Genomic DNA, 13,889 nt, shown 5'->3' with positions numbered 1-13,889 from the left:
ACGCACGCACGCACGCACGCACGCACACACACACACACTGCAGTCTCTGCTCTGATTGGCTTCAGCTGACCCAGGGGAGGGGTTTAAATGACCAACGTTTTTGAGCCTGAGAACTTTCTTATAAGAGAGAAAAAAGGAAGAAGTGAGAGGTAAAATACGCATTTAATTTCCCTCTGATACCACGAAACACCACCGCTTTCTGCTGCTTCACAGAAGACGGTTTAAAACAAAGGAGGAAACAAAAATGTGGGGGACTGGCTGCTCTGGTCTGGTTTGCTGCAGTGGCTCAAACCGAAGACTGCAGAGTCCTGGAATGAAAGACACAGATGCAGCACAGCAGCTCCAAAAATAAAAAAAATAAAAAAAATAAAAAATAAAGGCTGAGTGTTCCCGACTGAAGTGTCACCGTGATCAGCAGCTGCAAACAGCAGGCTGAAGGGAAAGGGTGGACTTACAGTTTGTCTCACAAAAGCTGTTCTGCTCATTTCCTTTGGCAATTCAAAAAAATGTGCTGCAGGATACCGAGTGGCGTTTCCACAGCTCAAACTGTGGCAGTAATTGCACAAGGTGTTTTATCTGCTCTGACAAACAGAAATATCTGATGCAGAAAAGTTGCACAGATGATGATGATTCATCCTTCTGAGTAATGGCCGCCAGGATTATTGTCTATACACACACATACACACACACAAGATACAAACAGGAAAAGAAGCGCTGCTAGCATTCAACCAAACAGCCTGTTCAAGTCTTGTGTGAAGCAAGTTGTAAAAATAATACTTGCAGTTAAAAGTTTTTTAGCAGTAAACAGTATTTTCTGCCATAGTGTGAATGAAATGTGAAAGCAAAACTGAAACCAGTTTTCAGAGCTATAACAAAAATAAATGTGATGGAAATATACTATCTGGTTAATTTCCTTCCAACTCGAACAGATTCACACTAACAAGACTTCCTTATCCTGCTTCCTTCATGACTGAGCTAACCAATCAGAACCCAGAAGGACCTCAGGTGAAAGTAAATACTGTATAAAAAAACAGAATTAGACTCACTGCCTTATCAACAGTTTTTAACACTCGAATATGTCAACACAAACATGAAAAGCTGCATACATATACATATACACACACACACACATATATATATATATATAGACATACATACATACTCAACCTTTATGTTCAGTCGATTGTCCAAGTATAGCATGAGTTTAGTAGGCCTGAACATTAATGGGTTGATTTAAGACAAAACAGAGAAAATCCATCATTTTCAAATTTGCTTTTTATCTAAACTCATGTTTTAGATTTTTATTAGTTACTTTCTGAGTTGTTCAAAACTGTATTACTAACTAATAAGTAGACCATCAAACAATAACAACTACTGTATATCATGACAGACACGTGATCAATATCAATAAAAATATATGTCCGATAGCATGTTGATAATTTCACTGAACTCTGACTCAGAACAGCATTCTGGGGGATGTAAGCAGAGGAAAGGCTTTAGCCGCTCGACCTCTTACGTCCCAGCTAAGCAAGGATGGCGGCATCAGCTCATTAATATATCACCTAGCCCTACAAATAAGAAACATTTAATTTGATTAAAATCAAGAACTCTGCAATAATTGGTTTGGATTAGAAACATGGCCCTTATAATGTGTTCTAAAATCTTTGGAAATGTTTTTGCTTTAACTTTGACCACTCTGCCTGATGAACAACATCCCCACAGCTTGACGCTGCCACCACCGTGCTTTACTGTAGGGACGGTGTTCTCAGCCTGATGACACGTGGTAGATTTGCCTGTTGCCTTTTATTCAGTGTACATTTTTATCTGACCACAGCACCTTGTGTGTAAAAACTTCTAAAAGGTCAACTTTTTCCCCCCCCTGACCACGTTTCTCTCTGCTAGGGTGACATTATCAATTTTTAAAAATAATAATAGATTTAATGTTTCTCTGTTGGTTGTTTGGGGTTTAGGAGACAAAAAAAGATGATCAAATCATCTCAGGACTAAAAGTGCAAACCAAGAAGCATGGTGGTGGAAATGTCATGATTTTGGGGTTGTGTTGCTGCCTCAGGAACTGGAGAGCTCACCTAAATGTATCTGTTTTTATTGTATCAAAGCATTCTGGGAAAATAGTGAGATCATCTGTTCTAAAGTCAAGGTTGGTCTGTAAATTAACCTGCCACCTGTACATTAATTTATAATGCTCGTGAAAAAAAAAGAAGAAACAAAGGATTATGAATGTCAGAATAAAGATTAGATTCTAATCTCACTTTAGTGCTGCGGGACATGAAATGATCAGGCCAGGCTATAAACCTGTCCAGAACAATATAAACTCTAAACTCTTCCTCATTTTTAGAAACTCCTAGACAAAAAGAAACACTGACTGTTATTCTAAAACTTTAAACCAATCACAAATACCTCTTTGTGAGTGCACGAAAAGCTCCAAAAGAAAAACAACAACAACAACAACAACATCCTAAAACTCGTTGTGTTTGTCATTGTTTTCTATGCTTTTAAATCTGTAGAGACAGAGTGCTGGGATGTTTTAAATCATTTTGCTCATTTAGATTTGATGCTGACATGACTCTAAAAAGCTGAGGTGGGGAAATGTTTATGTCTTTGCTGAACTGCCTCCTTCAATAATAATAATAATAATAATAATAATAATAATAATAATAATAAAGCACTCTGTAAGGACTTTCTTTAACCTCAGGAGGAAATTTGCTGGAAAACATTTGGATGTTGAACCACTTTTAGCTTTGATTACAGCATCTTTCCGACTGGATGGAACTGGATGCCCACTGATGTTGAGCGGCAGGTAAAACCGGTCGTCGGCTAGCCTCTTTTCGTTTTCTCCTGTTTTAATTTCAGGTTTAGTCAAAATCTGATCAGACTTTCTGCAGCGTTTTTTTTTATCTAAACCCAGCTGTACAACCAGGGATCATCCAGAGCTGGATCTTACCCGTTTGGTGGATCAGCTGACCCCGAAGCATCGCTGTTGTCTGGCAGCTGTAACCTGAAACACAGCAGCAGAATTGAGGCCGTTCAGAAGAGAAAAGTTAAGCTCGAGGGATGAAAACCATCTGAAAGTACAGCTTTTGTTTAAGAAACACAACCCTGGGAGCCAAAGAGGCACAAATGGTGATTTTTTTTTTTGTGACACTCCCAAGCTGCTCGTTTATGAATTGTTGAGTTTTATAGAAATAACTAAGTTGGGATTTCCCTATTAGACAGATTTTCTGGCGAGATAAAATCTAAAGAGTCCTACTTGAAATCTGTGATGACGGGATCCAGTTCTGGGACGTTTATGAACGACAACCTGAAATAAGAAATACAGATCAGCCCAAGGTTATTCATTACATTTGTTCTGATAGAAAACTATGTTTCTGTAAGAAAAGAAACAACTGAAAGCACAACTAGAACGTACCCGCTAGGGGAGTCCATGTCATCAGATGGGTCTTCTGCTTGAATTACACCTCTGTAAGAAAATCAGAGAAAATGTTAGAAATCATCTTGTGGTGATAAAAAAAAGGAGGATGTCAGTGAGGTGAGTGGAAGTTTATCCTAGTATCCAAAGGTTTTTAAATCTTTGTTGTAAAATGTGCATCAGTGTGTCGGCTGTTGGGAATTTCTTTTAGGAGTTTTATAGAAAGTGCTCTTTTTTCTTTGTTTTGTCTTTTAAAAAATGTATTTTTAGAAGTTTCAAAGAAAACGCAGGTGTAAAAACTACTGAAATCTCAAAAATAAATACATCTTTGTTAGTAAATAAATAAAATCCTAAAAATATTCATGTACCAACTTTACATTATGTTGTTGTTAATGACTCATTAGTTCAACACTGATCCAAACGGTCACAATACAGATTTGAAGGACAAACCTAATATAAGAAATATACTTTGCTCTGATATTTGCTTTTAATATGAAGGTTGCACATCTGTTGGCATCAAACTGGAACATCTGAGCTGATAATGATGGAGATTTTCCACATAAATGTGCCAGAAAAGAGCCAAATAAACTAGAAACCAGTTACATATTTAAAAGAAAGTGACACAGAATGTTGTAAACAAACCTTACAGTTTGAAAATATTTTTGAAAGAAATTAGCTTAAGAATGTTAAACTATACATTTAGAACCCTGGGGTTGTTTATATGTTAAAACCTAAATAAATGTGTAATTAGTCGTGTTACAATAAGATGCACGTCAGCAGTCCTGTCTGTAATCCTGCCTGACTGCACCATGAATAAAATGTGGTCTAACAGGATACAAACTGGTTGATGGGAGCAGAGAGAAGAATGCTTTAAAAAAAACATTTAGGTTTCCTTTTTACTCCACGGTGGTTGAAGTATATTTTTTTTGATTAAAAACAGTTTTATTATAACTTTAATTGAAGGTGACAGCTCAACAGTAGCAGCACAGGAACGTGTGTCAGGCTGAAATAATCTTATCTTCAGGTTTATCTTTAAGATAACCGAGTGGCAACAGAGGCACGTGACGATAAAACGATTAAACCGCCTCTGCAAGACTCGGAGACCGACTAGTACCGACAGGCGGAGAAGCAAAAGAGAGTTGTTTTATATATTTATTTTTTAAACTCACTTTTTGCTGTCATTCCTCTTCGCGGTTCGTTTCCAGGTAAAACTCATCCCACAGCGCCTGGGCCCCGGTGTCACACGGCTGTCATGGAGAGGGACACACACACTCACACACACACCGGCTGACAGGATGGGACACAAGCGGCTGGACAGTCACTTTCACGCGGACACGAGTGCAGAAGGAGGAGCAGCAGAGCAGCCGCGGAGCCTCTTCCTGCTTCCTGACGTGGAAAGGTGCGCTGCTCCCACGAACATAATAATGAAGACTTTTCTATTTAAACGCACAGGAATGTAGCTCCGCCGCTTGGTCCTAAAACCCTCCGCCTCCTAAAAGCCCAAGAAACTAGTTCCCGTAATAATGCACATTAAATAAACACAGAGTTATTAATTTGGTCATCAAATAAGTAAATAAATGATTGTTCATGTTAAAAATTGTAATTATTTTAATAAAAAACACTCATTTTATCAACTAACAATCCACTTTATGCATTGTAGGCTATTAAAAAGAAAATAAAAAAAGCATTTTGTTATCAGCCTACTACAGAAGGAGAAAATTTGCAAGTTTTTTAAAGAAAAAAATACCCACAAAGCAAAAACATTTAAATTTAGACGCTGAACATAAATATTCAAGAAATAAGGTCTGAATCAACATGATTTTCAAATGGGAAAAATGATCCTGCAGCTTCAGATACTATTTCTCACATCAACTTTCTCAGAAAAACTATTTCCCCAGTTTGGTTTAACTGGTTCTGCACTTTTCTGGTTTGTCTAATAAGGAAGTCTTTCATCATCACTGGTGACTTTTGTTTCCTTGCAGCCCCGAGGGAGTGCCTCAAGGCTGTGTATTTAGCACCTTTTTTTTTTTTTTTTTTGCATGATACATCTTAGTCAAAAATATCCCTCACTATTGCCTCAAATTTAATTGATGTACCATCACCAGTGCAACAATTTTGGAACAGTTTTATTTCCAAATAAAGGCAGATTCTTGGTATAAACTTAGCACAAAAAGTGCTAACTGCTCATCCCACAAATGCATGTTCCTTACAAATGTCACTATATAACAGGGAGATTAACAGGCTTTCCAAAGACAACAGATTTATTGCCAAGAAACATTGTTACAAAAAACTTTTAAAAAATCTACGTATCAAATTTATTTACCGTTTGTGTCAAGTTTAGATGGGTACTTAATTACTCTGGTCTGGACTCCCATCTACAGTATTTTGCGTCTTACATTAAATCCATGAAGAAATCAGACACCACCCACATCTAAAAGCTTCTCAATACACAATTCCGTTTACCTCATAAAACTCTGGAAAAATCCAATATATTTACAAAACTCTACTGCAAGTCTTACCTGCAATCAAACCTTGACAACTCATCACTACAGTCCTCGGCTTTGCTTTGAACCTCTCCTTCACACTTACATCTCATCCCAAAACCTCAGGTCTTCTGACCCCGACCTCTTTTCTACTCCTCACACCAGACAGTGTCACAACCTCAACCCTCTGGAATGCTCTCCCTGTTAACATTCACAATACTTAATCACTGGTCATAAGCAATTGTCTAATTGTATGGGATCATGGTACATCAGCTACACACAACAAAAAATTTAACATAAAAAAACAACTAAAGTATTATTTTAACCTTTATTTAGTTTCAGTTAAATGCATTACAGAGTCTGGCAAAACCTCCCAATAACGATTTTTTTTCCTTACAAGTTAGAAAAAACAAAATAAAATACAATTAGCCTTAGTTTTTAAAAACATTTTATGAGTAAGCCAACAAGCATGAAGTGGTTCCGGGTTGGTCTGTATAGAGGACAGTAACATTAACGGTGTAGTGGCCTTTATGGAACTGCCAAAGAGAAGCTCGGAGGACAGACATGCAAATCTTCTCTTGAATTTACAATAAACTTTAACGAGATGCTGCACTTGCTACAAAGTGCTGTTTTAAGAACAGGAACTGGTTTCGCTTAGAAGGAACACAAGATTTAAAACGGAACAGAGAAGAAGACTAGACAAGTGCCATCCATGATGTTGTGCTGTATTATAAATGAGACGAGAACAGGGGCCTTCAAATGCATCTTCTTTCTATAGATCAGTTCATTTTTTCCTTGGGGGGGGGGGGGGGGGKGCAACACAAACAAACTACAAATAATAATAAAAAGTCAATCCAGGCAGCTGTTGTATATCCTCTCTGCAAGGTAAGGTGACGTAGTTTAACGTGAGACTCGATCCTCAACATAAGGAAGTTTTTTGCAAGTAAAATTCTCAGACTGAAAACCACCCTTCTGACTTCCACGAGACTGAAATCCATCGAGTCCATCAGAGAGGAAAAATATCCTAGAAAAGTAAAGTTAGCACAAGTGTTGGGGAAAATAAAGGACCATTTATGGAACATTTCCAATTTGTATAATGAAATGACAATTGCACCCATAATAATTGGTTTATATTAAAAGAAATGTTTGAGCTTTAGGGACACTAATTAGACGTCTGAAGTGCCAATAAACAACGCAGGATTGCTGCTGAAATGCTTAAATTTATATTTGCTAATGCTCATATGCCACATTTATAAAAAATCTAAAGATATTTAATGGAAATGATACAGTTCAAGACAAATAATGTATCAAACACAAGGCCGAACTTTAGAGTTTATCTAAAAAGGTGAACATTCTGCTGTAGTGTTCCTTAAAGGTTTAATGCTAATCGTGGTTTAATCATGGCATAGTTTTTGTTCATATTGCCTCAAAAAAACAAAACAAAATAACAGTAATATAAAAAATAAGAAAATACAGAAAACTACAATTTAATTGTAGTGAAGCTGTTCTATGAATTTGACTTGCAGGGAAAATAAAGTCTCAGCTGCTTTTTGAAGCACGTTAGTGAAAACAGATAACATTTTGCTGCACAATGCTGGAAAAACAAATTTTAGCTGTTGATGTGTGGTGTTTTTTTAAGTTATGAAAGAACAGAAGAAACGTTTGGGGGATTTTCAGTTCTACGAAATCAGCACGTTGACTAAAATCTCATGAAATGGTCACAGTGAGGGATTTAAGGTGTAGTGAGTTTGGTTAGCCGTGCTTCTCACAGTGGCTGTTTTATTCTAGTTTTGAGTGCATGTTTAAATAAATTACATTCTGAAGAGTTAAAGTAGCGAGGTTTGCAAAAAAAAAAAAAGAAAAAAAGAAAAGAAGACGGCATGGTGCTCCTCTTCGGTCAAACCTGTAGAGACAAACCGGATGATGAAAGAAAAAAAGAACGCTGCTCTGAAACGTCAGCGAGCAATCGGAGGGAAGAAAGAGTTGAGCGATTTCAGACATCAGTTTTAAGTTCCTGCCTGGAGGGGGCGGGGCATCAGTCCTACTCAGTCCTCGCTTTTGCTTTGGTGATTGCCGGGCCGGGCTGTGCCGCGCCAAGGTTGGCCCATATGACGAAGAGAAACCTCCTCAGGAGAGTTCAGACTTGCTGAGAGCGATGGCGAGCTCCAGGTCCTCTTGCTCCTGCTGCGTGAGTCTTGCAAGTCGCTCCTTTTCCTCTCGCTCGCTCTCGCGCTTTGCCCACTCTATCATGTCTTCCTCGGTCGGATACTGCTCCATGAAACAGAGGAAAAAATTAAACACATTGGATGTCGTTTCGTCCGGCACTTATAAATGAACTGATTGCACAGAAACAGACGGAAAGGTCACATCTCCTCTTCTTTCCCTGAGACACAACCACAGCAGAAATAGAGCAACCCATTCCTCGGAATAAAAAAAGTGTTTCGTGTCAACACTGACAACTTTTCATCCCTTAGGTGTTTGTCATAACTGATTTTACAGAGACGTGATCAGGATGAAAGCAGGGTCTGGAGGGGGAAGGGGGAGGGTCAAGCAGCAAAGCTGGGATTTCCAAAAAGTCAAATGATCATAATCACACCAGTTTATAGGTCCACAACCACATAAAGAGGAAGCAAGGGGGCTTTAAAATAAACAGTCCACTGGTTAAGTTGGTTAATTGTGTTACAGACTGGTCATGCACGGAGCAAATGGGCTCATCACTCTCAGACTGACGAAAGAAAACAAGTCATCAGGTGTGTCAAGCCATGCAAAGAGAAGGAGGCAATCATGGGGAGAGCTCAGCCAGTTTTTATGACAACATGCAAACAATGCTTGATGAGAAGTTTTATGAAATCAAATGAATCACACAGGTGGTTCAAAACAAAGAATAAATAACACCTTAAAAACAAATCTGTAGATATGTTTAAGACTTTCAATACCTTTCCTTAGATTTTTCTCTCCAAATGCGTCAAAACACTGGGTGTTATTCGCACGTCTTTTTGGTTCACAGTAATCACATAAAATGCAAAATCCACAACAGGTGCTTTACATACACCTGCACAGAGACGCACACGTCTTTAAATCCACCACACTTTTCAACGAGACGACTAAAAGGAAGTCTTAAAGAGATCATGCTTTTGAAACAAAAAGTAGTACATGCACAACTTTTTCAATAAACTAAAATGCAAATGCACAGACAGAGATGTCATGGATGCACATAGAAGCCAGAGATGGTGGCCTTGATTCAACACTTTATTAAACAGTTTTTTTTAAACAAAGGTTTAAAAACACACAGAATACAGACTACAACACAGAGGCTGAAATCGGAACAACAAACTGATGAACGGATGAGAGGATAAACAGCTGGATGGAGGGGCAGAGGGAGGCATGAATCAGTAGCATCATGAGTGACAGCATGAGTGGAAGTGGGGAGGAAAATAAATCGTGATTTGAAGAACAGTGGAGGCAGTTTTTGTAAGTGAACAGCCAATCAATTAATTAAAAAACACAGTTAGTGTGGGTTAGATAGAAACATGCAGGTCAGGGTCATGAAAGTCAACACCCATCTTTTCACAGCCATCCATCCCCGAAATCTCAAAATCTTATATGCAGCATTAAGAAGAGTGGAGGTTAAAGAATTTAGTTTGATTTTCTAGTTGTTAATATTTAGGAGCAAACTACTATTATATTCTTTTTCAAAATAGTTAACTAGTGGTTGTAATTATTTTTCATTATAATGTGAAGAAGTGCAGATAAATATTTTTGTGTTAGAGTAGTTATTACAGCAACATGCAGTTGTTAAAAGGCACAACTTTACTTAAAGCCTTGTTTCTGTAATTATTTAGTAAATCAACAGGAATCTAAGCTTTAAGCTTGCAGATTCAGGGTTAATGTAATCACTTAAATCAAATGGGAGCGGAGGTATGAACAGTTAATATCTTACCTATTGTAGATAGCTTTTTGAGCAGCCTCCTCAGTTTGGAGAATTAAGAGTTTAATTCCGACTAAAATAAGGAGCTAACAGCTAGTCTGAGGATAGTCATAATTTTAAAATAACTAATCTGGAATAAATTCACAGTGCTTCAAGCGAACAGTTTTACAAACTTTTACACCGTCAGTGTTGCATTTAATAGTCGTGGCAGCAGAAACTTTGATATTCTAGCTAGAAGTGCTTTGGCTGCTGCCACTATTTAAAAAAACACATTTATTTATATTTAAAATAACCCCAGAATCCCACTAAACAACCATGTAATGCTAAACGGTGGTGTAGAATTAGGATGAACGCTTCAGTCTCCAAACTGAGGCCACTCAATAAGCAGCCTACGTTAACATATTCATTCAATCTAACCTTTCTATAGAACCTTGTGTTAAAAGTTCTGAACTCCCGCTTTAATGACATAATCTCATCAGAATTGGGCCAAATTACCGATTCTGAGCTCAGCTACTCATGAGGATTTTAGCATTTAACGTTAAGCTGAGACCATTTCAAAAAGTGGAGTAAAAATCTCGAAACAAAAATTTCATTTCTGAATTTGACTCTTCAATAAGCTTGCACATGCATAGGATGTGATAGAGTGTTGAGATGGGATTGTTAACAACAAAAAAACTAAACAAAAACAAATTCAAGCAGCCCCTCATCCCTCCATTCACCGCCAAACTCTAAAGAGACTTGAAACCAATTTGTAGCAGAACTTGTGTCTGTGACTACGTTTGAACTCAGTGCCATGGGATATTTTATATATTAGTTTATCTAGATGTTTTCTGCATAACTCTGTACATTTTCTCACAAAGTAAAACAGTGCAATACCAAACATAAGGCTTAAGTTAGTCAAAATCCCCAAATAAATCTGTAACAAACAAAAAAAGTCATATTCAAAAAGCAAAGATATTTTTACAAAAACAAAACAAAAAAATGTATAAAATTAAAAAAAACACAGCACTAATACGAAGGCAATGTGTACTCAAGCAGCAGGATGATTCAAAAATAAACAGCCCAGTCACAATGTTTTGTTAGACTACATAAAAATGATCCAAAAAAGCATAAATATATATATTCAAGCATATATTTTACCTTGTGAAACTATAAATAAAGTCTTTAGCTTTTGTTTTTTTTATTGGCAGTGGATGGAGTGAATTAAAAGGCTTCCCTGATTTGCTCGGATGTTGCCACGTTCCTGACAAACTAGCTGTGATTCATTTTTGCGGGAAAGAAAAGAGGGTGCGACTATTCACATTCAGGTGGGGGTGAGGGGGATTGTGAGGGGGAGGTGCTCACTTTGTCAAAGCTGGCAAATCGATCGACTTCCCGCAGGTTGTGCCGAGGAGGGGAGGAAGGGGCGAAGGGGTCAGCTAAGGGATCCTTGGCAGGCAGGGAGGAGGAGGAGGAGGAAGAGGAAGAGAAGTCTCCTGAAGTTTGTGGGAGGAAGGGTCCTCGTCGGTGGAAGGACTCGGAGGATTCTGTTCTAGAGATGGACGATCGCTTACCTGACGAGGCGAATAGACGAAAACACACAAAGAAGTTGTTTTCTTAAATGACTAACAATGTTCACACAAATGTTAGAAGCATTCAGACGACGTGCGCCTCCTTCAGGTGAGATTCACTGACCTGGAGGTGGAGGGGGAGGTCTGGTTGGTGTACCCGTTTTAGGGGGCAGGGCTGGGGGCACGTCGGGGCTGGTAGACTGGCTGTCATCCTGGAACAGGTTTTTGTTGTTGATGCCAAACTGGTCAGGACTGTTTGACTGGAACAAAAGGTTTGCAAGAATCAATGGTGGACAAAGTTCTGCTCATCTGCTAACCTGCTTTTAGCAGAACTAATTCTTATGAGCGGTTTAGTATTTGCATTATGTTTATTGCCTAATGGACGTAACTCGAGCTAAATTAATATGTTTATTTTCTTTATGGCTAAAATACAGACCACAACTTCTGATTCATGCTTTCAGTTTTCAGGCAAAAACTTTAATTAAAATTTTAAACAAAAACTGAACAAGAATTTGTCAAGAAAAAGCTAAGTCCACACTCAAAACTAGTGGTCAACCTCTACTTTTAAGTATTTTTCTTATTAAAAAAAAAGCATCAATTATTGGTGCACATATCCATCTGAAATGGCTGAGGTGAGTGAATTATTACCTCCACATTTACAGTAATATTACCATCTGTTTCTTGTCTAAAACCAGATAACACTAAAATTACTCTTTCAACTTGAGGAACTTTATCTTAAAATTTATTGGTTTTTTTTTGTAAATTTTAGGTTAAATATTACCTTTGTCAAAGCGCTAAAATCGGCAAAACCTCCTCCAAATGATTCATTACCAAACACAGCAGCAAATGGATCTGAAAAGTAAACAAAACAAACTCAACCTCCTAACCAGTTTACATTTACTGATTTTATTTATTTGCTGTAATGTATTTTTCTCCCCAGAAGGTGGTGCCAAACCATACCTGGATCTGAGGTGGTGCTCACTGTAGTACCGCCTGGAGCGAAGGGGTCATTGGATGGTGCAGGGTCCTTCTAAAAACAAAACAAACCAAAAAACACGTTCATGGTTTAGCTGGAGTGAATACAAAACTGTTCTTGATTCATATAAACTGAAAACTTTTTAAAAGAGGCAATAAATAAATAAATAAATAAATAAAACGTGGGTTGATAGTAGTATTTTAGTTAGAACACACACTAGGCTTTTTCAGGAGACACAATAACTAATGGCAAGACACTGTATTGACACTCCTTTGTTACCTATAGAAATGCCCTGTACCGCACTCAAACTTGCTCTCAGAGAACAATAATCAGCTCAAAATCAATTGGCGGACTGGACGGAAGTCACCCATGGGCCAGATGTGGCCCGGGGTTCGCCACTTAAACAGCCCTGGGCCATGGTGTACTGATTTAAGAAACACGGTTGGGTGGTCCCTGAAAGTTTCAGTCAGTACTATACTGGGCCCACCTTTTCAGTAGTCAGCAATAGCGTTTCTGTGCCTTGCTCGGAGGTACAGAAACACTATAGAAGGGGGTTTCAGTCTCCCATCTCTGCCTCTGCGTGTCTCCTGAACGGAGGTCAGAACACACGTCAGTTACTGTACGGGTCTTCTGAAAGAGCCTGAAAGCACTCAGGTCTTCATTTTTGCTCACATTTGAGTGATTCTCTTCCTCACCCAGGATTTTAAAGGTTAAATGTGAAGAACTTGTAATAAATGTACAAAACCAGAATATAATGGAATAAAACAGATGTTCTAACATGGTTAGGAATGATAACAGTGTGTGAGGATTGCAGCAAAGTTTTTCAGTAGACCCACTCACCAGAGCCAGATCAGAAGTTGGAGAAGAGCAGCTGAAGGGATCTTTCCCTCCATCCTGTGAACTAAAAGGATCCACTTCCCCTGAGGTATTCACTTTGCCTCCAAATAAGTCTGAATCCGCTTTCTTGGTTCCTGTGGAGCTGAAAGGATCCTTGGATGCAGGAGCTGGATTGGTGGTTTTGGAAGCAAACGGATCCTGGACAGCTGCTGCTGGGGCCAAAGCTGTATCGTTTATCTTGGCTGCAAACAGGTCTGGCTCTGGGATGCCGGGAGTAGTACCAAATGGGTCAGCTGGAACTGAAAAAGGGTCCTCTGAGGAAAAAGTAGTGCTGGAGGTCTGTGCAAAAAAAGAGTCCGCAGCAAACGGGTCTGAGCCTTTGAACGGATCTCCTCCAAAAGGATCTGACGTCAAAGACAGAAAAAAAAGATGCACATAAAAGATTTTATCCTGACAGATCATCACTTCAAGTAAAATAGAATTAGAGGACTGACCTGCAACATCAGTTTTTCCAAAGGGATCATCTTTAAATGGATCATCTACAAAAGAAAACATATTCTGAGACATCCAACAGGAACTGATTCTAAATATAAAAACATTAAAGGTATTATATCATGCTTTTAAATCCTTCTTTTTCACATCTAAATCATTCACTTATGGTCTATTTAAAATAAAACTGCACCACTTT

The 13,889-nt window shown here is 38.4% G+C and overlaps 2 protein-coding genes across 2 annotated transcripts in view; both read right to left on the bottom strand.

The window, feature by feature from the left end:
* The window catches only part of ttc39a (tetratricopeptide repeat domain 39A), a 29,470-nt gene extending 24,604 nt beyond the window's left edge, over positions 1–4,866 (bottom strand). The window contains exons 1-4 of the mRNA XM_014026154.1: positions 4,597–4,866; positions 3,428–3,478; positions 3,269–3,319; positions 2,963–3,016 (exon numbers count right to left, since the gene is read on the bottom strand). Coding sequence (XP_013881608.1) covers positions 2,963–3,016; positions 3,269–3,319; positions 3,428–3,478; positions 4,597–4,643 — 203 coding nt within the window. The 5' untranslated portion in view covers positions 4,644–4,866. The remainder of the gene's footprint in view (positions 1–2,962; positions 3,017–3,268; positions 3,320–3,427; positions 3,479–4,596) is intronic.
* Positions 4,867–6,224: 1,358 nt separating this feature from the next.
* Positions 6,225–13,889, bottom strand: part of LOC106530520 (epidermal growth factor receptor substrate 15) — a gene marked incomplete at its 5' end in the record, with an annotated part of 27,872 nt that continues 20,207 nt past the window's right edge. Inside the window, 7 exon segments of the mRNA XM_014026157.1 lie at positions 6,225–8,178; positions 11,183–11,391; positions 11,513–11,648; positions 12,170–12,240; positions 12,349–12,418; positions 13,205–13,605; positions 13,696–13,740. Coding sequence (XP_013881611.1) covers positions 8,038–8,178; positions 11,183–11,391; positions 11,513–11,648; positions 12,170–12,240; positions 12,349–12,418; positions 13,205–13,605; positions 13,696–13,740 — 1,073 coding nt within the window.

The sequence above is a fragment of the Austrofundulus limnaeus genome, unplaced genomic scaffold (assembly GCF_001266775.1).
Source record: "Austrofundulus limnaeus strain Quisiro unplaced genomic scaffold, Austrofundulus_limnaeus-1.0 Scaffold530, whole genome shotgun sequence".
NCBI lineage: Eukaryota > Metazoa > Chordata > Actinopteri > Cyprinodontiformes > Rivulidae > Austrofundulus > Austrofundulus limnaeus.
Note: the sequence above shows the minus strand (reverse complement) of the source record. Positions and strands in the feature narration are given on the sequence as shown.